The sequence below is a fragment of the Anguilla anguilla genome, chromosome 6, assembly GCF_013347855.1.
Source record: "Anguilla anguilla isolate fAngAng1 chromosome 6, fAngAng1.pri, whole genome shotgun sequence".
In the NCBI taxonomy this organism is placed as follows: domain Eukaryota; kingdom Metazoa; phylum Chordata; class Actinopteri; order Anguilliformes; family Anguillidae; genus Anguilla; species Anguilla anguilla.
In genome coordinates this window covers 41928608-41953000 of record NC_049206.1, presented here as the reverse complement: position 1 = coordinate 41953000, position 24393 = coordinate 41928608, and the positions used below count along the sequence as shown (strand labels likewise).

General features: G+C 41.9%; 2 protein-coding genes across 5 annotated transcripts; one reads left to right on the top strand and one right to left on the bottom strand.

The window, feature by feature from the left end:
* Nucleotides 1-131: 131 nt before the first annotated feature.
* On the top strand, nucleotides 132-8452 carry LOC118230300 (CLOCK-interacting pacemaker-like). Of its 4 annotated transcripts, none has more exons than XM_035423176.1 (4): nucleotides 132-364; nucleotides 1984-2148; nucleotides 2929-3086; nucleotides 3407-8452. In XM_035423176.1, exons 2-4 carry the CDS (start codon nucleotides 2037-2039, stop codon nucleotides 4226-4228), a joined length of 1092 nt encoding a protein of 363 aa, XP_035279067.1. In that variant the 5' UTR covers nucleotides 132-364; nucleotides 1984-2036; the 3' UTR covers nucleotides 4229-8452. The 4 variants fall into 4 exon arrangements, with proteins under 4 accessions (XP_035279067.1, XP_035279065.1, XP_035279064.1 ...); XM_035423174.1 differs by having other exon boundaries at nucleotides 134-364; nucleotides 1967-2148; XM_035423173.1 differs by lacking the exon at nucleotides 132-364 and adding an exon at nucleotides 415-765.
* A 1279-nt stretch (nucleotides 8453-9731) lies between these two features.
* On the bottom strand, nucleotides 9732-24367 carry LOC118230418 (ectonucleoside triphosphate diphosphohydrolase 5-like). The gene is made up of 14 exons (XM_035423422.1): nucleotides 23746-24367; nucleotides 21686-22033; nucleotides 20769-20848; nucleotides 20339-20482; nucleotides 19760-19835; nucleotides 19048-19083; nucleotides 18199-18287; nucleotides 18014-18093; nucleotides 16974-17035; nucleotides 15357-15458; nucleotides 13587-13730; nucleotides 12971-13027; nucleotides 12434-12549; nucleotides 9732-12068 (listed from the first exon to the last, which is right to left on the bottom strand). The coding sequence occupies exons 2-14, from the start codon at nucleotides 21909-21911 to the stop codon at nucleotides 11985-11987; spliced, it is 1296 nt and encodes a 431-aa protein (XP_035279313.1). The 5' UTR covers nucleotides 21912-22033; nucleotides 23746-24367; the 3' UTR covers nucleotides 9732-11984.
* Between the last annotated feature and the right edge of the window lie 26 nt (nucleotides 24368-24393).

Sequence of the window (24393 nt, the reverse complement as noted above, 5' to 3'; positions counted from 1 at the left end):
TGGAACATGTGATTTGTTTGCGCCATACTTTACCAAGTTGCGGAAGAACACAATGTACTCGGGATACCATAAAATTAACATACAGTCACGTTTCTAGGCTCGATGCCATTCGCGTCCACCAATGACAGCTCAGGAAATGTCAAATATGGGAGGACACATCAGTCAAAAACAGTGACGTATTGCAGAACTGTAGATTTAGCCACGCCCCGATGTACCGAATAAGGATTATGTTTACAGAGATTCCTTGCGGATGAGTGTAATGTCAATGAATAGTACACTTTCGTAGAGATGTGTGTGTTCAATTTTAAATGAAAATAATAGTTGAATGGTGCTGAAACTGAAAAAAAAAAAAAACTGACTCCGGGTAAGTAGTTGACTGCACTATCCATCACGAGTTCTGTGTGCTGGTGTGTATACAGTAACAGTAGCCTACGTGTTTTCTTGTCGCGTGCTCTGCATCGTGTATGGTAGGGCTGGCTACGTGACGGGGCTGCTCGGGGAGTGAACTCGCAACAACTGAGTCGTTCTTAACTGAGAGGATTTGACACACAATTAGCTATTAAGCTACATATTTAATAGTTATTTGAAGGCACGGTGTTTTATAAATAAATGCGTTCAATGTTTAGCGAGAAATGTACATCGTGCATTTGAATGAGCCGTTCTGTAGGCAGCTCACGGAACAAAATTAGCTTGCATGGTTACATAGCTAGAAAGGTCAACACTGAAATTGGTGATACGAGCCATTTTGGGGTGAAATAATGTCAGGTATGTATAATGTGTGTATATTTAAATGCTGCAAATATTGTTTGGAATTTTCAGAATTATAATTTAGTCAAATATAGTAGGTGGTGCCCATAGTGCTGCAACAAAAGCTGATGTCCCGTGTTTGGCCACATGAATAGGCTAGCCGATATGGCGTTCTGGAAAGATTGCATGTATCCCGTACAAATGATTTCCGTCGGCGCGTAGACATCTCTCCACTACTGTACAACAGAATACTTTGTATAATTTGTTCTGTTAATGCGTGGTTATATTTCAGCTCTTTGCCAATTGCATAGGATAATTAAGGATTGCCTTCAAGAAATTCAGTGTTGATTAAATGAAAGATCTCTGTTGTTTTTCTCAAAATCTTTCGCAGCATCCATACATAATTACAGAAAGTATGCAACCGGGTAACCTCTTTCAGAAGAACAGCAAATATTGAATGATTGTTAGAAGTCTTGAAATATTGAAATAGTACACATGTATAAAATACAGGCATATATATTATGCTAAGCAATGCTGCGTACATACTCATATTAATCTCAAGCTTGTACATTATAGGCAGGGACAGAAAAATATGACCCAGGGCCAAAGGGTGCCAAGGTTTGGCCTGTGAAAGGGGTGGTAATGAAAACATAAATCAATGTAGTAAATGATGTGAATGGGTGTGTGTGTGTGTGGGGGGGGGGGGGGGGGGGGGGGGTTGGGTGGGGGTTGTGGTCATTGATATACCTTGAGTCTATACATAGACTATATCTCAAACCCATCTGAAGCCATGTTCACATAAACATAATAGGCTATGCTAGGCCATGCTGTAACTGTGCGCACCGAATAAGTGCTGAAACATAATATAGCCCACTGTTGTAAAATCTTTTATTTGCGTGTCCTCATACTTGTGATTCTAATAATTATTGTCCCTTCATCCAGAGTGACGTAATGGTGCACAATAAAGGGTGTGGAGCATCAGTATTACAGTAAAAACACTGCTGTGAATATTGTAGTAAACCATTAAAAGGCAACCCATGAGACTTTTGCATGGGGCAGGTCTAGTTTTTGGAACCAAGGTGAAGTTCGAACAGGTTTATTTTTTGAGGGGGGCATCCGCATGGTTTCTAGTTGTTTGTAGGGGAACCTCTGTCTCAGAGAGGAAGACCTGCTCTTTGGAGCGAGGCAATGACTTCTTTTACGCTCTTCCATTACTAAGACGTCCCTCTGGTGCAGGAGATGCGGTTTGCCTGAGAGACGACAAGCGCACTGGAACGATCGGAGCAACTATGAGCGGCAGAGTTCGAGCGCGCAGCCAACAGAAACCGTCATCTGTCACCATGAGCCGGATGAAGGTGGAAGGCCTCAAGCCAGAGTCCGAGAGGGACTCAGGATTCTCAGGTCTGTCATTCCCTGGCTACTGTTACCGTTTTATTTTTTTTATGTATTTATTTTTAGCAGACACCATTACCCCGTGCAACCCGATGGCACTGGGTAAGGGTGATAATCTATCCAGTGGGATATTTAACTAGCGTTGCAGGCATATCGTAAATACTGTAAGTAAAATAGGTTCGGTTTCTTGGCCCCTATGCCACACTGCCACATTCTTTAAACATCGATGTGTCACACTGGCCATACCAGACACTTGTTTATCATTTGCAGGCGATCACTGTTGATTTTATATAGTCAACAGTCGCACAAAGATCGATCTTTATGTCTCCATTTTTATAAACAACAATGCAAAGCGTGTCTCTACACCTTGTATGGCATGCCTTTAAAATGGATCAGTGGAGAAGATGATGATGAGGATGTAAGTGAATGATACCTAAATCTGAACCAGTGAAAACTTGCAACAAGATGGTGTATATTACAGCATGTGGCTAATTTCCTCACACCAAATGAAGATAGCATTTACTTACTTAAAAGAGACGGGCAGCAAGTCCCATAAACTGTAATCAAATTCAAAGCAGCTAGCTTTACTGTTTTGTAGTGCTGGGCGTGCATACTAATTGAATTACTGCATGACAGTAATTAAATTAGTGATGTAGAGTCTCTACAGATTCTTTTGCTGGGGACGCAAATGTTCTTGACAACTTTGAATGTTAGAAAAATGAACGCTGGATAAAATGATGGATAAAATTGCGGACTGCCATTAGCTGCCTGTTTCTCACGGTCCCACAGATGCCAGTTCGGAGCACCTGAGTTCTCTGGATCAGATGGACCTGGACGAGACTGCTCAGGGCATGTACCCAGGCGCCCAGACGTCTCAGCTGGTGATGGGGGCGCCCTATTCTGGCCTGTCCCCCATGATCTTCATGAACAACGCCCTCCTCAAGCAGGTATGAGCCAGAGAATCCCAGCACCTTGCATGGTCTTTGGAAGGTCTTGGAAGAAGTGCAGTACACCATTCTATTAATGTGTAGAAATATTTAAGAATCTCCCTGAAAGAATTGTAATTTTTTTAAATGTGTGTAAATTGTGTTAAATTTGCTAAAGTTGCTAATATTGAAAGTGGTATGAATTAGCTGAATATACTGTATATGCACTAATTGTTTTGCTCTGCTTTGGAGGCTCACATGCTGTTAGTTGTACTTGTATCACTTGCTCTGCATCTGACATGTGAAGTTATCTTTAACGCATGTGTATGTTGCTTTTGCAGCCAAATGATACCCCTCAGTCACCAAATGCATGGGGTTTCCAGCCTGCGATTGAGATGCTTCCACAGCCTCAGGTGGTCTTCCTGCAGCCCATGGTGTCTGCCAACCCTTCCGTGCAGAGGAGTGTGTCTATGAAGCGCCGGCGCTCCAAGAAGTACTTTCCCATCCTCAAGTCCTACCCCAAGATCGCCCCCCACCCAGGGGACAGCTCGTCAGAGCAAGGCAGCTCCGGTTCCACCGAACGGAGCAGTTCGGCCTCCAGCCACTGGGGGCGCCGTCGTGCACAAAAGCAGAAGAGCTGCCCAGCCGGCGTCATTCTCCTCACCCCTCCCGCACTCCCTGTGACTTCCAGCCTGCGGGCTCCATCCCCCAAGCAATGCCCTTCGCTCCAGGAGCCCAGCGCAGACAGCAGCGGGGTCTTAGGGAATAACACGGAGCACGCCCCGTCCACCTCCCTGGCCAAACCCTCGTCCCCGCACACCGAGGCCGGGGCTCTCGCCCCCTTCTCGTGGCCCGTGGAGCAGGCGGACGGCCCCCCCACCGACGACGACTGCGACAGCAAGCGGAAGCGCTTCTGCAACACCTACAACATCCTGAGCCAGTCGGGGCTGCTGGACATCACGCTGCGCGTCAAGGAGCTCATCCGGCAGAACCGGCACAGCCAGGGCCAGCTGGAGCGGCTGCAGACGCAGGCGGGCCTCTTCCGGGAGGCCGTGCAGAGCGGCAGCCCCGAGGTCTGGACCAGGCTGCAGAAGGCCATGCAGGAGGCGGGGCCCGAGGCCATGGAAGAGGAGATCAAGCATGCTCCGGAGAGGCTGCCCTGAACCCCGCAGCACGTCCGGGGAGGATGGTCCGTCCACCTGACGGGCCGACAGACAGATAGCCACAGACAAACAGAATGCAGCTGCAACAACTCACAGTCCAAATCAAGGTGGGATTGGAATTTTTACGTCCAGCTATACCTCACCATCGAGAGGCTGCTGTCACATTTCTGGTGAGGGGATTGGTCCAAAGGTGCTGTCGATCACTTCCAAGGAGGTCAAGCCCTACGCTGTATTTGGGGACTATGGGAACATTAAGATATCAAAGGGATATGTGTATAAGGCATGGAAATTCTAGCACAGCTGGTGCTGTCAGTTTACTGAATTGGAAAACACTGTGGACCCCTGCAGATGTTTCGTTTTTTAAAAGTAATTTACATTTAAACAAAGGTTGGCTGTTAACTAAAGGCTTATAAGAAAACTTTGGTCAAAAACTTTAAAATCTTATATTGTTTATCATACATACACTTGGTTTGGTGGCACCCACTTTGGAAGATAATGCATGTCTTTATGCTTCTCCTGAATTGATGGAGGACGTCACAATGTCTCACGTTTTGAGAAAAAATAGGGATCGAAATGATTTAAAAAAGCGTATACGAGATGAAGCATTCCAAACGGCATCATCCTTCAGTTGGTGATGCAAGCCACAACTTTTCAGTACTCTAGGCAGAAAGAAATGTGACAAAATGGCTCACCAATGTGGCTCACCATGCACAGCGAGGATTCCATTACATGGAAATATTTAAGAAGCAGGTCTTACTTTTCAATTTGCCGTCTTCCATTGAATGATTTCGTGAGCTTAATCTCAAGGTACATTAACAAAATTAGAATTTTTGACCATAGTTCTCCCAGTTCAGTTACCAAGCAAATCATTTAATCTTTTTATATAGCGGTGACTGAATAATAACGCATTATGGATTGTTTGTCTTGATGCTGATAAAAATGAATAACGATAATGTTTTATTTATGACATTTTCAATGTGCTGATGTCAACTGAAGAAAGTATTGGCATGTGGTAACCTATATCAATCTGTGGCACGGAAAAGACTACGAAGCACGAACAAAGTTGTGTATGAACCAGAAAAGTCCCTTGAAATATAGACATGAAGCGTGGACATGTATCGATCTGCCTATCAAGGGACATGTTTCTTCAGAGCTTCCATCACGGATCCCAAAGGACACTGTCAGCAGTTTTGCTGAACGCCCCCCGGAACAGCACAAACCTCGAGGAGAGATTTCTCGCCGACGCAAAGAAATCCCTCCTCGCCACTTCCGGCGCTCTATCGAAAAGTGCCGGAGACTCCCGGGGTTGTGGCACCGCGATGTCGTCCTAGAAGGGCCTCACACGTGCTTCTCCCCCATCTTTAGGAAAAAAAAAAGAAATGTTGTCGACGTTATGTCGCAAAAAAGGCCATATCAGAGCGTTGGTTATTTATTTTTGTACGACTTTATGCTGCACTCTGACAATAGGACGGCAGCGTTTCGGCCTGCTTTAAATTGTGATTACTGGGCTTATTGAGGCAGCTAAAGAAAATGAGAGAAACGAATAAAAATGGCAAAGTAACCGTTTCATTTACAAAGATTCATTTAGGGGATAATACATTTCTGGTCTTTTAAAAAAATATATTTTGAACCTGTTTTAAGTACTTGTCTTTTTATCTCAGCCGTTAAGCACTATAAAGTGTCTGTAAATATGAAGCCGCCAATGACAAAGTACATTAACAATAGGGGGGAGTGAACTTGGAATAAGAAGTTGTAGACAACATTATCTCCCATGTTCATGTGCCGTGTGTGTGTGATTTCTATTTATGTTCTTAGTTGTATAATGATTTCATACAATAATATAATTCATTCTTACATATACTAATTATACAGCAATGAATTGCACTCCCAGACAGCAAGACAGTCTGAAGTATTGACATTAAAACTGTCTTGGCAATCTCCTTAATACTACGTAGGTACCACCACTGTACAGGTGCTGAATAGATTTGACTTTCTTGACAGATGGCTATACAATACACATTTTTTTTTCTTAGGCCAGATTCAGCTAAACTGCAGTACTCCTAGAATAGTGAATTTCTGAAACTGGTTTGTTACTTGTGTTGAGTAGTTACACAACACAACTCATGTATTCAAAGGAGAATTAAATAATTAAACAATGTGTGGGAGAAAGAAACTTGATGCTTGCTTCAGGCCTCTACACTTTGAAAAACAAATTCAAATGTGATTTTGCCAAAGGTACTTTCTTTGATCTTTGGAGAATTTGGGTGGGGTGAGGTTAAAATCTAACCCAAGGTCAGCTATAAACAGCAACCTTATAAACAGAAACTTATAAACTTCCCTCTTGAAATTCCCAAATAAAACAAGTAATGAGTTGTCTACATAACATAAAGGCCTGTAAAAAGATATTAAAAAATCGGGTGGAGGATCAACCCTGAACTTATATTGACTCAGTCTGAACCTGTGACTGCATGTTTAAAATGACTCAGTGTGTACAGGTTGTGCGTGTAGGCATGCAGTTGCATTTCTGTTTCGTATTGAAATATCAGAAAAGAAAAGGATACTGGTGAACTGACCATGGGTGACTGTGTTAAATCTCTGTGGTTGGTGAGGGTGTTCCATTTCCAGAGTGCTCCAAACCTCGGCTCGGGAAGCTGTCACTTGTGAGAGAGATCGCGTGAAACTTTCACAGTACTAGTGGAGTTTTTTCATTTAAGTTTTGTAAGGCTTTAGAAATATTATTATTAACATCAACGTGTGTTGTGTCTCTTGTTCTACCTTGAAAGGTCAAAAAGGGTGTGTAAGGGTCAGCAAACTAAACAGGACTAAACATGGCTGGATGCAGGCTGTGTTAAATCCCCCAGTGGTGTTTTTGATTTGAAAACTTCATGTTTAACAGTTGCCATTCCATTTAGTCTGATGGCATCTGTTGGGCTTTTAGAAACATTTATTACACCAAAGGGGTGCCAAAGACACTTAATTGTCTCATATATTCAGAAAATATTAGCTAATCTTGTTAGCCTTCACTTTCATTTGAAGTGAACTGCTCTATTGGAACTGCTTTGAAAAAAACACGAGCTTCTTATCGACGCTGAGAAATGATCCTCTCCATTCCCTTGCTGTGCTCTTCACTGCAGGCGGACATTTAATCAATGCCTGAACACGTGACATAATTATGCAAATAATCAGCTTTGTAGATATACAGGCCATGTGATCTCTCTGCAGTTCATGATTCATATGCAGCACGTGAGGGAGCACATTTGAGCATGTTTTCTTCTTATGGTAATGTGCGATGACCTCACACGTCTTGAGTGATTTGGCGCTCCCTTCATCTTTGTTTTTAAAAATGCATCTCACACGAAAAGAAAATCATTATTTTTCTGTTTAGAATCTTGGGCCAGGTGCAGTACAACAGACCTTGTCTTCATCTTCCATGTACAGCTGAGCACGTACTACTGTGACAGATCCAGTATATCTATATCTATGTAAAAGCTGTTGTTCTATCCTTTCATCGTAAGCACAGCAAATATAATGGGTCTTCTGAATGTGGGTTTTTTAAATATCGGCTTAGCGCAGGAGTAGCGAATCAGTATCTTCAAGTATCTGTTGCGGTGGGTCACCGAGCCAAGCACAAAACAAAATTATGCTCGTACAATTGGCTTTTGACTTTCCAAAGACATTTTCAGCAATAGATCCGCAGTTTTTATTTTAGGTGAGGCAATCAAATTTTGTATTTAATGTAAGTTCAAAGGTCCATTTTTGAGAAGTGGACGACATAGCTCAGGAGGTAAGACCGATTGTCTGGCAGTCGGAGGGTTGCCAGTTCAAACCCCACCCTGGGCGTGTTGAAGTGTCCTTGAGCAAGACACCTAACCCCTAACTGCTCTGGCGAATGAGAGGCATCAATTGTAAAGCGCTTTGGATAAAAGAGCTATATAAATGCAGTCCATTTACCATTTACCAAGTGAGTGCCGTGTGAACTGAAACTGTTAATACTGTAATTAGTTTTTAAGTGATTAAAGAACTCTTGGGTGTTGCATAATACATAAAAGAAAACATTCAGGCTACAGGGATCTGTGCTATCTCATGCACTGTTTTGCTTGTTAACTATACTATTGTTTAGCCATCTGAGAGGAAACCGTGGCTGTGACATTTACTGGGGGAAAACAAAGCTGTGGTAGCAAAGCTAATTAACTATGCAACATTAAAAGCTGAAAATTGAACAAAGATTCACCATTTCAAGATTTTTTGGTTTAATGATTTTTCTGTACTTAAAAAAAAAACAATTGCTTGCTTTGACATATTTGGTAATTCAATGAAACCATTTTTTCTAAAACCATTTTAACCATGCATCTATGTTGTTACTGGATACTTGCAAAGGTCATGTGCAGTCCATGAATATAACCACTGTTGAGTAGATTTACAGTTTACACGATGCAACTCCACTCAACATACACTACACTTCACTAAATAGCCACAAACAACAGGATGGCTAGGTTAGTTTGTGAAGTACCACCTAACAGAGCCTACAGAGTTCTGGAAAAGGTTCTTGGGTACAGACGAGACCAAGATTCACTTTCATGATATCAGTGTGATGGCAAGAGGAAAGTGTGGAGGCCAAAAAGGAACTGCCCAAGATCCAAAACGCCCCTTTTCAACTGTGAAACATGGTGTTGGGGGTGTTACGGTTTTGGCATGTATGACTACCAGATACTGGCTCACTTGTCTTCATTGATGATGTAACTGCTATTAGCAGCAGCAGAATGAATTCTGAAGGGTACAAAAGCATTCATCTGCTTGAGTTCAACCAAATGCCTCCCAACTCATTGGAAGGCACTTGATCCTACAGAAAGACAATGATCCCTAAAGCAAAAAAAAAAATGTTTTTTAAATCTAAAAAATAATTGACTGGCAAAGTCATTCACCCGACCTGAATCAAATAGAACGTGTTTCATATGCTGAAGAGAAAACTAGCCCACAAAACAACCAGGAGTTGAAGATGGCTGCAGTACAGGCCTGGCTGTGTGTCACAAGAAGATACTCAGCACCTGGTGATGTTTATGGGTTACAGACTTCAAGCAGTCACTGCATGCAAAGGATATGCGACAAAGTACTAAACGTGACTGCTTTCATTAACTTAACATTAATATTTCCCAAACATTATGGTACTTTGAAATGGGGGCTATGTATAAAAAGTGCTGTAATATCTATATGGTGAAAACAGTGTATAAAAATACCCTTAAATAAAAGCTCAGAATCCACTCTTTAAGCGCACAACTGTGGAGTACAGAGCCAAATCAAGAAGAAAAAAAACTCTGTCTTAAACATTATAGAGCTCACTGTGTGTGTATCTCTCTCTCTCTCATATAAACATAAAATTGACCAAAATCAGGCCAGCAGTGTCACATGTAGGTCAAGAAATAGCAGCAATAAAGTGTAAATGGTTACTGCTCCCTAATTAGATGACAACAAACCTCCTCATCCCACTTCAAAAAAGAGACTGGCATACAAATATCAAATGGTTTAATACAGCATGAAATGCATGTCTCAACATTTCACAAATTTTAGAAATTTAAGGCAAAAATCTGGTCTGTTTATTCCTTAGGATTTGATGATATGCATATATGTGCAGTATGGCCCTCACTTTGTTCTCAATGTACAAAGAGTAGACCTGCTAAGGTTTGGTTAACAAAACTTCTATTGTGCAACAAGAGTACCGAGACATAGAAGATCTCAGCAACTTGCACTCTGTAGGCAGTACATAAAGCAATTATTTAATTAGTGTATGTAGTACATTATTGCACTTTCTAATAAATAATTTACCATAAAAGACCAAGTTTTAAAAAAAAACAAACAAAAAAAACTTCAAAAGCAATTCCATTCAAATGAGAATTATTAAAAACATATTTAACAAGAGTAATTCCTCTCTAATGCCTAAAAGAAATGAAAATGATTTATATACCAGATAATCGATTTAGCCATTGATATTAATCCGACAAATTTAAGGCATATTCATGAACAGCAAACAGTAGGAAATAAATATCATGTGCGTCGTTTGACCCTGAGCTGTTACTGTAAACACGAAGCCTTCCCATTAATAATAACAATTATGTACAACTCTTGACCGCTATGAAGCGAGAGCACCTTAGCAACATTATCAGCACTTAAAAGTGATACATGCAGACGGGGTGCACAACTCTGGTCCTGGAGGGCTGGTCTGCATGGTCATTTTTGTTCCAACCAATTGGCGTTGGTTTCACTTGTTTTGACAGCTCTACAGACTATGCGGGTTCACTCCTGTACCTGAGCACAGTAAAATCTCTAGGACACACATGCAGTCTACGGTTGTCGGCGTTTATAAAAAATGAAGATGGAGATATGCGCGAGCTTATTAAATAATTATGAGCAGAAGTCAGCACAAAATCCTGGAAACAGATCAGCCATTGTTGCGCACCCCTTCTCTATTCCTTTGTTTGACAAGTTTTAGACGGGGATTATTTTAGTACTTTTTTTTTTCCAAACATGCCATTATGCTCATGCTAATTCACACTAATTTATTTATTTTTTTATTTGTCTGACATAATGAAAGTTGATAAAAACCTAAGACTGGATATATATACTTTGCACCGCTCCATCAAAATAGTAGTCATCACATAAAACAAACATAATATTACATGAATGCCCCTGCCCCTGTTGCTTAAAGAGAAACACTCAGGGTTGAATTTAAATGTCTGTCTTACAAATAAAAGAACACATAGACACCTAATAACTGCATGTGTGCCTTTGATGATGTCATACTCTTATACACACAGCAGTATAGTCAGTTGGATCAAAATTGCATACTATACACTTTATGTAATTATCAGATGCAATTACATACAATTACAAGGAGCTGACTGCAGCTCAATATCCCATTCTGTGTAAACTAGGTAGTGTGTCAACAGTTCTTGCCCTCTTCCTGTTGGCTGGGCTGAACTCAATTCCTTATTCTCATCTTTGGATGAGAAACTAAATAGCAATAATTTCCTAAAGATGTAAAGTCATACTCTTTCAAGCGGACCCAAGTGAAAAAGTACTATACTCAGCATACTTGATATAAAAGAAGTACAAAATAGCATACTTCAAGTATACTTCAGCATACTATTTTTTCATATATGGGGATGCATATCAGTGAGACATGTTATATGGTTCATTTTTAAGCTTTATGGGCTGGTCACATGGGAAACAAACTATTGTATAAGACATTAAAAAAGTTTTCCCATTCAAAATAGCTGTAAATCAATGTCATTCAAGTAATCCGTCACAAACTCTGCTATTCACTGCAAAACGACACTGGTCTGGTTACTAGTAGCTAGCTTTTATTTGTCTAAATATATAATTACCTGTGTTGAGAACATTCTGCCACAAATTTGCTCTCAAACACAGGTGATTATGCTCACAAAATGGCATTGCTGGTGATGACTGAGGTGTCCCCCCCCCCCTCCCCATTATTTGTAACCACTAGAAATAATGGTATGACTCTTTCCTTTCATTTTAAACTAAGCTGATTCACATACGTTGTTAAGTTATCATTCTTTGTGGTTCTGGGGCATTGAAATCTAAACATACAGCAGAGATATTAATTTGGAGCTTACTACGTAGAGACTATTCTTTTTTATGCAGTGTTTCTCAGATTATACCCAGGATGCCAGGGTCTGGATGGTGAGCCAGGTGGCGCAGTGATGGTGAGGGACTGCGGTCTCTCCGGCCCTCTACAACCTCAGTGAATGTTCAGTTTATGGAAGTGGTCAAAGGTGGCACCCAAGGCCCAACTCGCCTCCACGTTATTTACTTTCTTGGTGAGCTGCGGAGGAAAGAGAAAGGTGAGGGACGGCCATTCTGTTCACACGCTTCAAAGATTTACTTTTAAGATCATTGTAAACAGTGTTAATTATATAGGTCTAAAAACTTCCCATTTCCATTCTCTGTGATTCAAAATGGTTTGAACCAATTAGCAGCTCTGTGCCCCACCCTCCCACTCCCCTGGCATAACAAGACCGATTGTTTTCCCATTTCCAACAGGCTCCTGGTCACAACTGGCCAATGACCTATCTGAGGAATGACCAAGCGAGCTCCTCCGGACCTGCGCAGTCCCATTTTGTGTAGCTAAGCTAATAGCTAAGATAATAGGATAGAATAGGATACAAAAGTGGGCCGCCAGACGCTTACCTGCAGGACGGTGTTCTCCTTGAAGCCGAAGCCCTCCTTCAGCAGGCAGGTGATGTAGGTCATGTCCATGCACAGGAAAGGGCTGACAGCGGCGTACTTGGACATTTTATTACAAACTGAAAAATAACGCGTTACCCTTAGAAGCGAGATAATGCTGGTTGGCAATGTTCTGCTTTGTGAGTGTGTGTGTGTCCGTCTGTGTGTTTCACTGGTTACTTGATTCTATTTTTGCTCTTGTTCAGTTTACTTTGCATCAGCCAACAGATCCTTATCTCCTTTGGTTTTCGGTGAAGTACTGTGTGCTATTTGAAAGAACTTGACAGAATATCAAGGATGCAAGTGCTCAATTATTCTGGACCGAGCAGAGATTCTTCTGTGCTGAATGCTTCCAAATGAGATGGAATTTCTACGGAGTATCGTTCAGGTTACTTAAGTAAGTAATTTTACAAGTGCGAATGAACATTTTAAAAGTCAAGCAGAAGGCCTACTGCTCCAATGCAGTCTAACGTCCTGCAGGGATGCAGCCCGGACGCTCACCTTCTTTGGCCCTCTTCTTGAAATCTCGAACTTCTACCGCCCCTCCTTGAGAGCCGTCTGAAAAACAAGCCCCAATCAGCAAATGTTTTGGATATCACACAACACTCACGGTAATGCAGTTCTGTTATGCATGTAACCTTCCTAAAGGTATCCTAAAGTACACATTACGTACATTTTTGTGGGCATACAGTACACCACTTCTACATATATAGCACTCATAACAGACTGGAGTGCTTTGTGACAACTCTCATAGCCTGGATTGTGTACAAAAGAGAAACAAAAAACAAACAAAAATATGTGGAATAATCCCAGAACTAGTGCTCTAAAATGAGGCATGATGAGTCTGTCCTATGGTAAACCATAATACTATATAATGATTTACATTAAGGTACAGAATGACAATGAATGCCATAAACTAATGGCACATTAAACCTCAAGACGTAAAAAGCAAGAGGAGAGAGCAGTCAAACCTCCAGAAACATGTAAATGAAAAGGGAACATCACTTAAATTATTTTACCATCATCGAGCGCTTTTCTCATTTATACCAGTTTGGGACATTGTCACTCGGCTTGTGTGCCAGAGGTGGCGCTGTTGTGAGTGGTTTCGGGGTCTCACCGATGAGGCCTGCGTCCACGGCCCTGTCAAAGTAGTAGGAGAAGGCGTAGAAGACGCTGTTCCCTCTCAGCTCCATTGGCTGGTGCACGATTCCCTTCACCACTTTCAGGACCTCCTCGTAGCAGTGCTTGTACCCTGAGGAGCCTGAAGGCCCAAGGAAAGAAATACCACAGAGTTCAGAGCTGTGCAAGCCCTGTTAACCCCTTCGTGCAGATGCCAAATTTGGCCAATCTTCACCCTTTTAGGCAGTGTTCTATTTCAATCTTTAAACTCCAGATGTACGCAAGCATCACAGAGACTTGGAAAATGGCTTAAATGAAGCAAGACAATTTTACCATTTACACTACGTACAATCCTGAGATTAGTTTATATTAATAATTTAGGTGCCACAAATGCAATTATCTCATTTAGTTTGAAATGAGTTTAGCTGCAGGAGCACTGAATGTCTCAGCTGAGAAATCTCAGGACGCCAGCTTCCGGGCCACTGGGGCCTTGTGCAAGCAGGTTAAAGAGCTCCTCACAAAATATCAATAACATACACAAGTATACAATATATGTAGAGTGATAATCTTTTTTTTTTTTTTAACATGTACAGAGAGCTATAAGCCATATATTTTAGTAAGAAGTTATCCTTTTTCACAAAAAAGGTCCGAAATGACCAAACAAACTCTTAAATAAGATCTTGAAATGAATTCTACAAAGGTAATACATTCAGGAAATTAACACCAAGGTAAGTTTTTTTTCTCCCCAGAATACATTAGGCCTATATCACACAAAGTTAACAAAGGGCCTTTACAAATATACATTTTAAATGTAAGGCACAGTACATAAGCCAAACTATTGATGGAGCTGTACATTCATTACATAATAATTACAGTGTAAATGGCTCATTCTGTCCTTGCACAGAGATACTGTGCACTGTGCTGATACCTGAACTGTCTTAATTGAACATATTGAAGACAAAGCCAATACGCCCCGATGTACTCTCTACCCGAATGAACATAAAATGTTCACGTTTACCATGCTGTTGCACAAACGTAATGGAGGACACCGCGAGTCAGCAGATTTGGGAGTCAGCAAATTCTCTTTGGTCTCCCCAGGCATCACGCAAAGCCCTCACCACCCAGAAAAAGGAAGCGTTGACCTTTGTCTGGCAGGCTGATCCTACTGGAAAAGCACCCAGCACAGCCCTCTGGGCAATCGAGTCTTTACTGCATTACTCATGGCCTTATGGATCAAACCAGTAATTGCACTAAAGAATTTAAAAACAAGCAATTAGTGACAAAGGTGTGGGAACGTGGGCATTACTTAAGGTGCTGACCATATGGTTTAGCCTTAAATCACACTGTTTGCACTGCTGCTGCTTTCCGATTGGTCATGTCTGGGCCACAGAGGCCAAAAAGTATTCATTTACATTCTGGCTCAGCAAATCTGTGTTTCTTTTTTTTTTTTTGTTTGTGTGTGTGTGTGTGTGTGTGTGTGTCTGTGTGAGAATTCAACTGTTCAGCGGTAACAGGTTCTCACAATGCTTTATTATTAATTACCCAGCAACTCACAGGACCACCGGAAAAACATAAAATGCACACCACAAAAGCTGCAAAAATTGGTGTACGGGAACAGACAGTAAATCATTACTCCAAGTCACACGGTGAAGCGTCACTCTTAATGGTGGAGACGTTGAGGATAAAATCAATTACAGACAAGCACATACCAAAGGAGCAGAGTATGCTAAAAGGCTCTCTTAGTCTGAAAAGCAGGCGTAGTCCTTACCAGCCTCCACACCGCTGACTTTGTAAGTAATCCCGCCGAAGGTCCAATTCTCGCTGAATTTCTTTGGCAGGCAGGAGCTTGTAAAAACCCTCCACTGTAACCCTGAAGGGAAAAACCCAAAAGTGCATAGTTGGCAAGGTACCGTGTGTGATAATCATTTTAAATGCAACAAGAGTTGCCTGAAGTCACACAGACAACATCCACAGTTGGACTCATAAGCCACAAACTACAGCTTTAAGTGTACATTTCCCAGGAAGTGAGTTACCCATACCCATCGATATCATCTCTAGAAATTAAACAATAAAATGTGGGGTTTGCATGTGAAATGATAGAGAATGCATTTCAGACATATAAATTAGCTGTCCATAAAGATTAAACGGCTGTAAAATAAACTTTTGTTTTTTATTTTTTAGCAATTATTAGTCAGCAAGCACTAGCTTCCACACAAAACGAAGAAGCTGTTCTGATGGCTGAGTAACATGTACACTTCCTTATATGTCAGAGAGTCCAAGTGTCCAGCAATTGGCTACTTTAATAAGATGTTGTTATTGGCAGATGCAGCTAAATGTCCAATGGGGAAAATTATTGATTGTGGGACTGGAGTATTTGTGATAGGAATAGGCATAGGACAAAATAGGAAAAAGAAATGCAAAAGAATCGATGTTTGGTATTTATTGTGAGGATGTGTGAAGCTGTATCTGAACTCTGTGTGTTTACATGAGGTGAGAAGGTACAGAAGAGCTGAGAGAGGTCACTGTGGTTATTTCTGTAGGAAAGCCTGCAAAGTGCCAAACTCTAGGTGCTGTACAAGTATGGGATATTATGGCATACCTGCCATCCCAGTAGTATTTTACCTTTAGCAACACTACTGTGTCTAATGACAATTCTGAAGAGCCATTGGGTAATTAAAGTCATGTGGCCATTCACATCAGCACATTATTATCCAGCAGCCACTTCCATCTAAGCAAGTGTGGGCTTGGTTAGTACTTGGATGGGAGACCACCAGGGAATACCGAGTTGCTGCTGGAAGTGGTGTTGGTGGGCCAGCAGGGGGCAATCTTCCCTCTGGTTAAATAAACCCCAATGCCCCAGTGCAGTGTCGGGGACACTGTGCTGTAGGAGATGCCGTCTTTCGGATGAGACGTTAAACCGAGGTCCTGACTCACTGTGGTCATTAAAGATCCCATGACACTATTCGCAAAGAGTAGGTGGTTGCCCAGTGTCCTGGCTAAAATCCCAGATCTGGCTCTCGCAATAACTTGCCACCTAATCACCCCCTGATATAATTGGCTAAAAAAATGTTCTCTCCCTCCCTCAGTGGCCAACAATAGAGGATTGTGGTTGTACTGGGCAGCTCCCAGGTGTGAATGTGTATGAGTGTGAAGCAGGGAGTTGCTTCACACTTCACAAAGAGCATCCGTGCTCAGCGAACCTACCCCGGGTAAATAGAGGTTAAATAAAATTTAAATAAATAAAAAACAATTATGTGATATGTCAGGTATATACAGTTAGATTAACTGTTTGCCCTTAAAATACACTAGCCCTGTGTGATGTGCATCACAGACAAAAACTCAAGTAGACAATTCAATGGATTCAGCATGTTTTAAAATAGCCTACCTTCAGCTCCAAGGGCACCAAGGGTTGCCAGCCGTGCTGCTTTCAATCCGTTTCCAAGGTAACTGCGGGTAAAAGGAGATCAGGACAGCAGTTCCATATGGGTCACACCACAAACATTTACAAGACAGCTTGAACCAGCACAGGTCATCCCCTGGAGCGCCACCAGGTGGCGCTTCTTCCCCCGCCGCTGACCCAATGTACGCTTCATGCAGATTAAAGGATCGACAAGAGGAGTCAGTCTGGCGCCGTGAGACGGGGACAATTCTGCTGACCAAAGCCTCCCCTCCAGATTTAAGCTAAAAAATAAAAAAATATATAATTGCGGGAAAGAATATACAGTGCCTTACAAAAGTGTTCAGACCTTTGCGGTTCTCATTTTTCTGGAATGCAAATGACAGACATTTTTTATACACTTTATATTTTTATACAAAACTCTCAAGCTCAAAATGAGTTGTATGACAGCAAAATAATTTAAAGTAGGATGAAACAGAAATATGATGCTTGTATATTCAGACCCCTCAGATAAATAGATGAATGACCTTTCGACCTAATACTGGCATTTTTCAGGGTAAGACTCTACCAGCTTTGCACAGGGAGTGATTTTTCCCAGTTTCTCTATGCAAATTTGCTCCAGCTTTATTTACAGTTCTGCTCTAGTTGCAGGGACATCCAAGTCGAGCCACAGATTTTGGATGGGGTTGCGGTCAGGACTTGCCAACTCGTTTATCTTTTTATTCTTTATCCTCTCCAATGTGGCCTTAAATTGTAGACCTGCTGCAACCTCATCCTCAGCTTCAAGTCTAGCTGACTGAAAAAAGTATTTTTATCCTTTTTTTCCCGCATACTTTTGATAACCTTATTCCTTAATCGCTGAGAAAGCTCCTTGGTCATAATTAGTTTGCAAACAAGTAAATATAAAGATTGAGCAAGGGCCTGCATGCTTTTGCAAGGCACTTTATCTCTCGTTGTTATGGCAGCGTGGGAGTCATGTCATGGGAGTGGTGCATGCATCGATAAACACAGACAGACAGCAGCATTACCTGTGCGTGTACAGCTGGTACGTGGTGTTGAACATGTCAAACTTAGCGATATAATCGGCAGGAGCTGCTTCAATAGTTTTCTGTAAAAGAAAAAATGTATTATGTAGGTGTGTAGGTGTGTATGCATGCGTTATTAATAAAAGACAAATGCTGGAATTGTTGCACAGTAGTAAAAAAATATTCACCTCAGATTTGGGGAGAAAGGTGATTTGGGTCGAACCCCCGCCTAAATCCAAGGTTCCCACTGTCTGTTTGCTGTCTGAGTACAAGTGACCTAGAAAGCAAAATCAACTGCTTAACATTAACTCCACCAATGACTGCTGTTTGAGGAAAAGGTGACATGGCCAGGAGGGGTGCCTATGACTTTGATCATTCTCCCAACACTGTTGTCACGAGTGCAACAGTGAAGTTACAGCAGGCTGTCTGCCCCATTCTCAGAGAATGGCAGTACATTACAAAGCTGTTCCTTCAACCACACCTAAATCTACTTCTGCAAATATGCACCTGTAAGCATGTCATTATAAATGCTATGTGAAATATTAACTGGGGACAGCACTTCACTGTCTTGCAAATAAACCATAAAATAATGATTACTGAATGTGAGAAACAGAATAGCAATAGTAATATCACAGGCTGTCTAGACCCGGTGGAGACACAGGTGGACTCACAACAAGAGGCGGAAGATAGTCTCTCATTACATTACATTACATTACAGGCATTTAGCAGACGCTCTTATCCAGAGCGACTTACACAACTTTTACATACATACATTGTATCCATTTATACAGCTGGATATATACTGAAGCAATTTCGGTTAAGTACCTTGCTCAAGGGTACAACGACAGTGTCCTACCCGGGAATCGAACCTGCAACCTTTCGGTTACAAGTCTAGTTCCCTACCCACTGTGCTACACTCCGTCCTCTCAGTATTCAGCTACGTAACCTCTCGGGTACACAAGCTGCGTCAACTAAATTTACCACCGAGTCAAATGCCCAGTAACAGCCAATCAGCCCCAACACAAGGGGAGTTTTACCTGTCAAAAAATTCACTGTCACCCAGGCCAGGATCCCTGAGGGACAAAAAGATATCATATCAGAGAAAGGCAATGTTACTCACAATCATAAAGGTCACACAGGGAAAAACATAACGACTAACAATAAACATAGCTTTAAGTACAGTAGGCTAAGGCAGATACGGTGGGAAGCGGTTAGCGTGACTCTCGGGATTCACGTCATTACTCATGCGTCTGGAGCCGCGCAACGCCCAGGCGATTACAGCCGCCCGCGCGCAAAAACCGCCTGACGCATTCGGAACGGCGCACGCGAGTGCAAACGAGGCTAAAGCCAAGGGGAGGGAGGGCCACTGTGGGCGGCAACGCCGACAAACTTGGGCTAATTGCACCATGAGGCAACGCAAGCCCCGCTTAAACACAGCCCTTCTGAGAGAACGGGATTAAAAATCAGTGTAGTTCTGCTTCCAAAAAGCCTGGTTCGGATCTGGGAATGACGGCACTGCACCATCCAAAGCAACGCAAATCCTTCTTTCGACTGCTGACCATTCGAAAATACAACCTCTCATTACCCAAGTGCCTGGAGATAAGTGGTACCTACAGTAATTTCGTATCTTAGGGCTATCAAGCTGCACATTTTGTTTGATGGCTTGATGAGAGGCAATGGAGTAGATACCACCACCAGAAGCAAATAATCAAAGATCAATCAGACTGACCACAAGATCCTTAACAGTACCTTCATTTGTTCCATCCATTATGCTGACGCTGTCATTTGGGATGAAAAACGGAGATTCGGCGAAGACCTGTTGGACCTAGGGACATCACGCAGATCACGCTGTGAATAACCTATCGTTACTCAGAAGTTACTACATTATGACATCATTCATAGCAGGGATCTCAAACTCAGGTCCCGGAGGGCCACTGTGTCCGCTGGTTTTTGATGTGTTCCAGCACTTACGTGCTTAATTTAAGCCACTGACTGGCTAAGGAGTCTGGAAACCTTGTTTCCAAGGCCTAGATTGGCTGCCGATTGAAAGGTTGTTACAAAAACCTGCAGACACTGCAGCCCTCCAGGACTGGAGTTTGAGACCCCTGATTTATAGCCTTTATCACTCGGCTGTTATATCACATCATCATTTTGGTTAGCAGCCATTCTTGTTCAGAGCAACACTGCACTTTTTACATTCTGTCTGTTAGAACAGGCATCTATGTGTCTTTCTCAGGAGTACAACAGCTATGCCCGAACCGGGGGTCTATAATGGCTGCTCTTGTACTCTACGGCATTTCTCAGATGGTTTCCCAGATGGTGCAGTACCTGCTCCAGCAGGGCCTGGGCCTTCTCCTCGGGGAGCAGCCGGAGGCCTGCGGTGGCCTTCAGTATGACGGGGGTCCTCTTCCACTCCAGGCGAGGGACCGTCCTCCTCGCCAGCTTCAGGAGCTGCCTCACCGTGTCCCCGCCCTGCCAACGCATGCAGCCACAACCCACACAACACATCAACATTGCACTGAGCCCGCCTCGGCTGTTACCATCTCACCGATTATTACGACATCCAATAAGCCACTGGGGATTATCCAGCACCACGTCTGGCCTTTGGGATCAAACTCTGCTCCAGTCATCGGATGTGAGTAAGCAAATAACAGGAGTTGCTATTTTCCAGTGCGGCACGGATTTGATTCGAAACATAACAGCCAACTTTATGATCCGCCCCTGGAAGAAATACCAGACGAATGAATGACGGGCATACCTTTTCAGGCGCGTCTGCATAGGCGGACAGTCCAGGCTTCACTGACTGGAACATCTCATTGTCCAACACCGGCAGCTCGTCTTTAAAATTTTTTTTAAAAAAGAGCGGGAAAAGCAAGCAGGTTATGAGAGAACTAACACTAGTATGACTGATTTAAGCCCCATAGTGTCAACAGGCTGGGAGGACTTCAATGAAGCACATTTTCAACACGAGCGCCTAAAATCCCATATTTAAGCCAAGACAACAAAAACGTCATGTCCACTTAGTACTCCCCTCAGTCCTACCTCAAAATACACGTGAACACAATGACTGAAACTGTGCAAAAACTGGTATGATTGACAGCGCAAAAAATGTACCCAAAACACAAAATATGAAAATCAATTTTAGAAAAAAATAAGTAATTCCTCAAAAAATTAGGCTTACCAAAATGTTTTAAAAACAAAGCACAAAATTTCTCAAAAATGGCCTAAAATACTAAATTAACACTTGTATTTTAGGGGGAAAATCCGCCTCTTTCTACCTCTGGGAAAGTCACACCTTAAAATCTTCAACACAAAGCGCCTTCACTTATCATGATATGTTTTGCCTAACAAAATCTGCTTTATCCTCCCCATTAAGAAAAAAAATGCTTTAAACAAATTTAGGTCATCACCAGTGCCAGTGCACTTTTTCTAAAGGCTCCACAGGAGCACTATTCGTCCGTCTCACCGACATATCCATGGATGCACTTTAAAACAACACTAAGTGCAAGGAGAAGCCAGTTTAATTTCATCAGCGAATACAAATTCATCATATCCATTACAGCCACAGCACTGCCTAGTTGTGAAAGCAGCCATATAAATTCACGATGCAGCTTCGTCAGTACACTCTACTACTCTAACGTTATTCTGGGTCTCTTTGAAGAGGCCCCGACTCACCGCGGTTTTTCTGGATGAAGGTGTAGACGTGAATGCGGGTGCCGGTGCTGCCGGCGTCGAACATCACGCCGTAGAAAATGCGGCTCGCGTTGGCGGGGCGGGTGACGATGGGGAGGTTGTTGTCCATGCCCGGGAACTCGAGGTTGTACTGCAAGGCCTCGGGCGGGTAGTCTCCAGACACGCCGCAGAGAAAGGCTCCCCACAGGAGCAACATCTGCAAAGCCATCCTCGCTTGTGCTGAAAGGAACTTCTTTACGCTTCGATGAGGTGGGAAACGGGGGGGACTTCTTTCCTTCCCCCGTTCTTCTAGATCAGAGGAGTTGCGAGCCGAAGTCAGTCAGCTCCAATCTGCAAAAGAGATTCCCACAAGTCGATACTGAAAGACGGTGAGAGATAGAGAGAGCAGCCTGCTCCGTCAGGTATATAAAGACTGCCAATTGGCAGTTAGCCAGTCCAACAAAAGCCATCAACCAATCCAGGAGCTACATATATTGCTACACTTAAACCACCCTCTGAATGATGGACACTACATACCACATACCTGCATAACAGTTTTGTAAAACTGCAATACATTTGCTTTTCTAGACTGATCTGGCATGCAAGAATGGTGTATGCTATTCAATATAAACCTAACACTAAACGTAACTTTGCAGTGCAACAAGTTACCTGGATCCAAGTTAAATTAATGTGTCGAACAGCTAATTTCCAAAATAAAAGAGATTAATTTGGAGTATTAACTTAGTTAAATTTGGGGATGTATCGGTATCAGTCGGTAGTACTGAATTTATTTACCACTAAGATAATAACCAGTATGATGATGCGACATACAAACACCAGATAAGAGACACACATGATGCAAATTAAGTGAAAAGGTCACACCCAAAAATTAACTTAATCATAGTCACTTAATCATAACTCAAAAGCTTTAATTGTTTTCATTTCTTATTGATGTCTATGTTTTATTTTTATGTATTTATCTTTACCAGCCAAACAGAAGCAAAGCTATGAACAGCTATGTAGAGCTCTATTCTGATGTATCACTCTAGACAAGTTTAAATATTTTTTTTATGGAGAAATAAAGTGTATTACACTTATCCTTCATAATTTGTTTGGTTGATTGTTACACTAATTCAACTGGATTTAGCCAAGATGCAAAAGCATACCTGCTACAAATATTAACAGTATTAAGACAATATATGCACTTCTTAAAACTTGTGTCAATGGCACCTTTGTGTACTTCATTCGAAATGTTACTATGAATGAAAAGTAATCTTGTTTAAAAACAGTCACTGATCTGGTCTACAATTCGATTTAATGTATTGTTAATTATAGTCATGATTCTCATCATTTAACTTAACGAGGACCGCACCAAGGTATTTATAAAATATATTGTGAATAATATACAAGATTGAACACATAATACAAAAAAAGCATCTAAGTTTCAATGCTTAATTGAATGCATAAACGACTTAAGACAAAACCAAGCCTATGATAATGATCACTTTTTCTCAAAAATAAAACCTACCCATAAGCCGTCCCTGTGTTTACGCAAGCACATGGTGTACAAACAACACAAACAGCATTACTACAGGACACATAAAATGGTGCATAATAAACGTGCTGTACCCATCGAATCGAAATTTCATGGAGAAACCTAATGCAGTATGCATTCCTAAATTAGACCAAACGTAGACTATGCTCAATCGCGAGACGCTACGATGAAATACCATGGTACGACAGATATCATCGCGTCCTATGTGGAAAACATGCAGCCGTTTGGTAATAGTACCTAACTACCAATTCAAACGGCTGCTTTGTGCTTACTTTTTCTAGTAGATTTAAGATCCAAACATACAAGAATCTGGTTCATTTTAGTTGGAGTACAGCCTTTCATAGATAACATTATAGGCTACGTTACACGCTTGATATTACGTGTAAATATTTGCACTGTGGAGGGATTTCCCCCATATCAAATTAACCACCGGCATAGCCATAGCTATTGCGGTAACATTACGATTTCATAACTACGACTGAACAGTTTGAAAACGTGCCACACTTACCTGATCTTATGACTAATGATGCGAGTTAACATTGTTGCTATGATTAGCTAGCTAAGGTTTGCTAACCTAGTTTTCGTCAGTCCGGAAAACATTTCGGCTATCGTTTCAAATAAATAAGTACTCAGATAACTTAGCCAGCTACCTAACGAGTGAATTAGACGTAGCAAGTTAGCAACAACTACAGAAAACAAGCAAAAATCTAAAAAACAAAACAAAAACAAATGACAAAGTCTATCTAGTCTAGCAAACTGGTCAGCTAGCTCGCTGGCCACAATGTTCTAGAAAGAGCTCTGACGTCACTGCATAGCTTTTAGTCCGATACGCAACGTATACAAAGCAAATACAAAGTGTGAGGCTACTTGGTGCTCAACAGTGTTTGCTAGCTAGATAAAGACAGACTGTATTGGCTCATATTCTCCTATCTCGTTACGAATGAAAGTGAATTTCTCTAGTCAGCTGCCTGTTAGCTAAAATATACGCATTTTGCCAAATCCCGTTAGTGGACAGCTAACGTTACCAATAACCGCTAATTTCATTATACCAAAAAGTTTCAGAAGTCCTGCCAAACATTTAAGCACACAGCCTAAATGGAACTGGTCAGACAGAATGTTGTACGTCACCAAAAGTTTCGCCTAACGTCACATTACG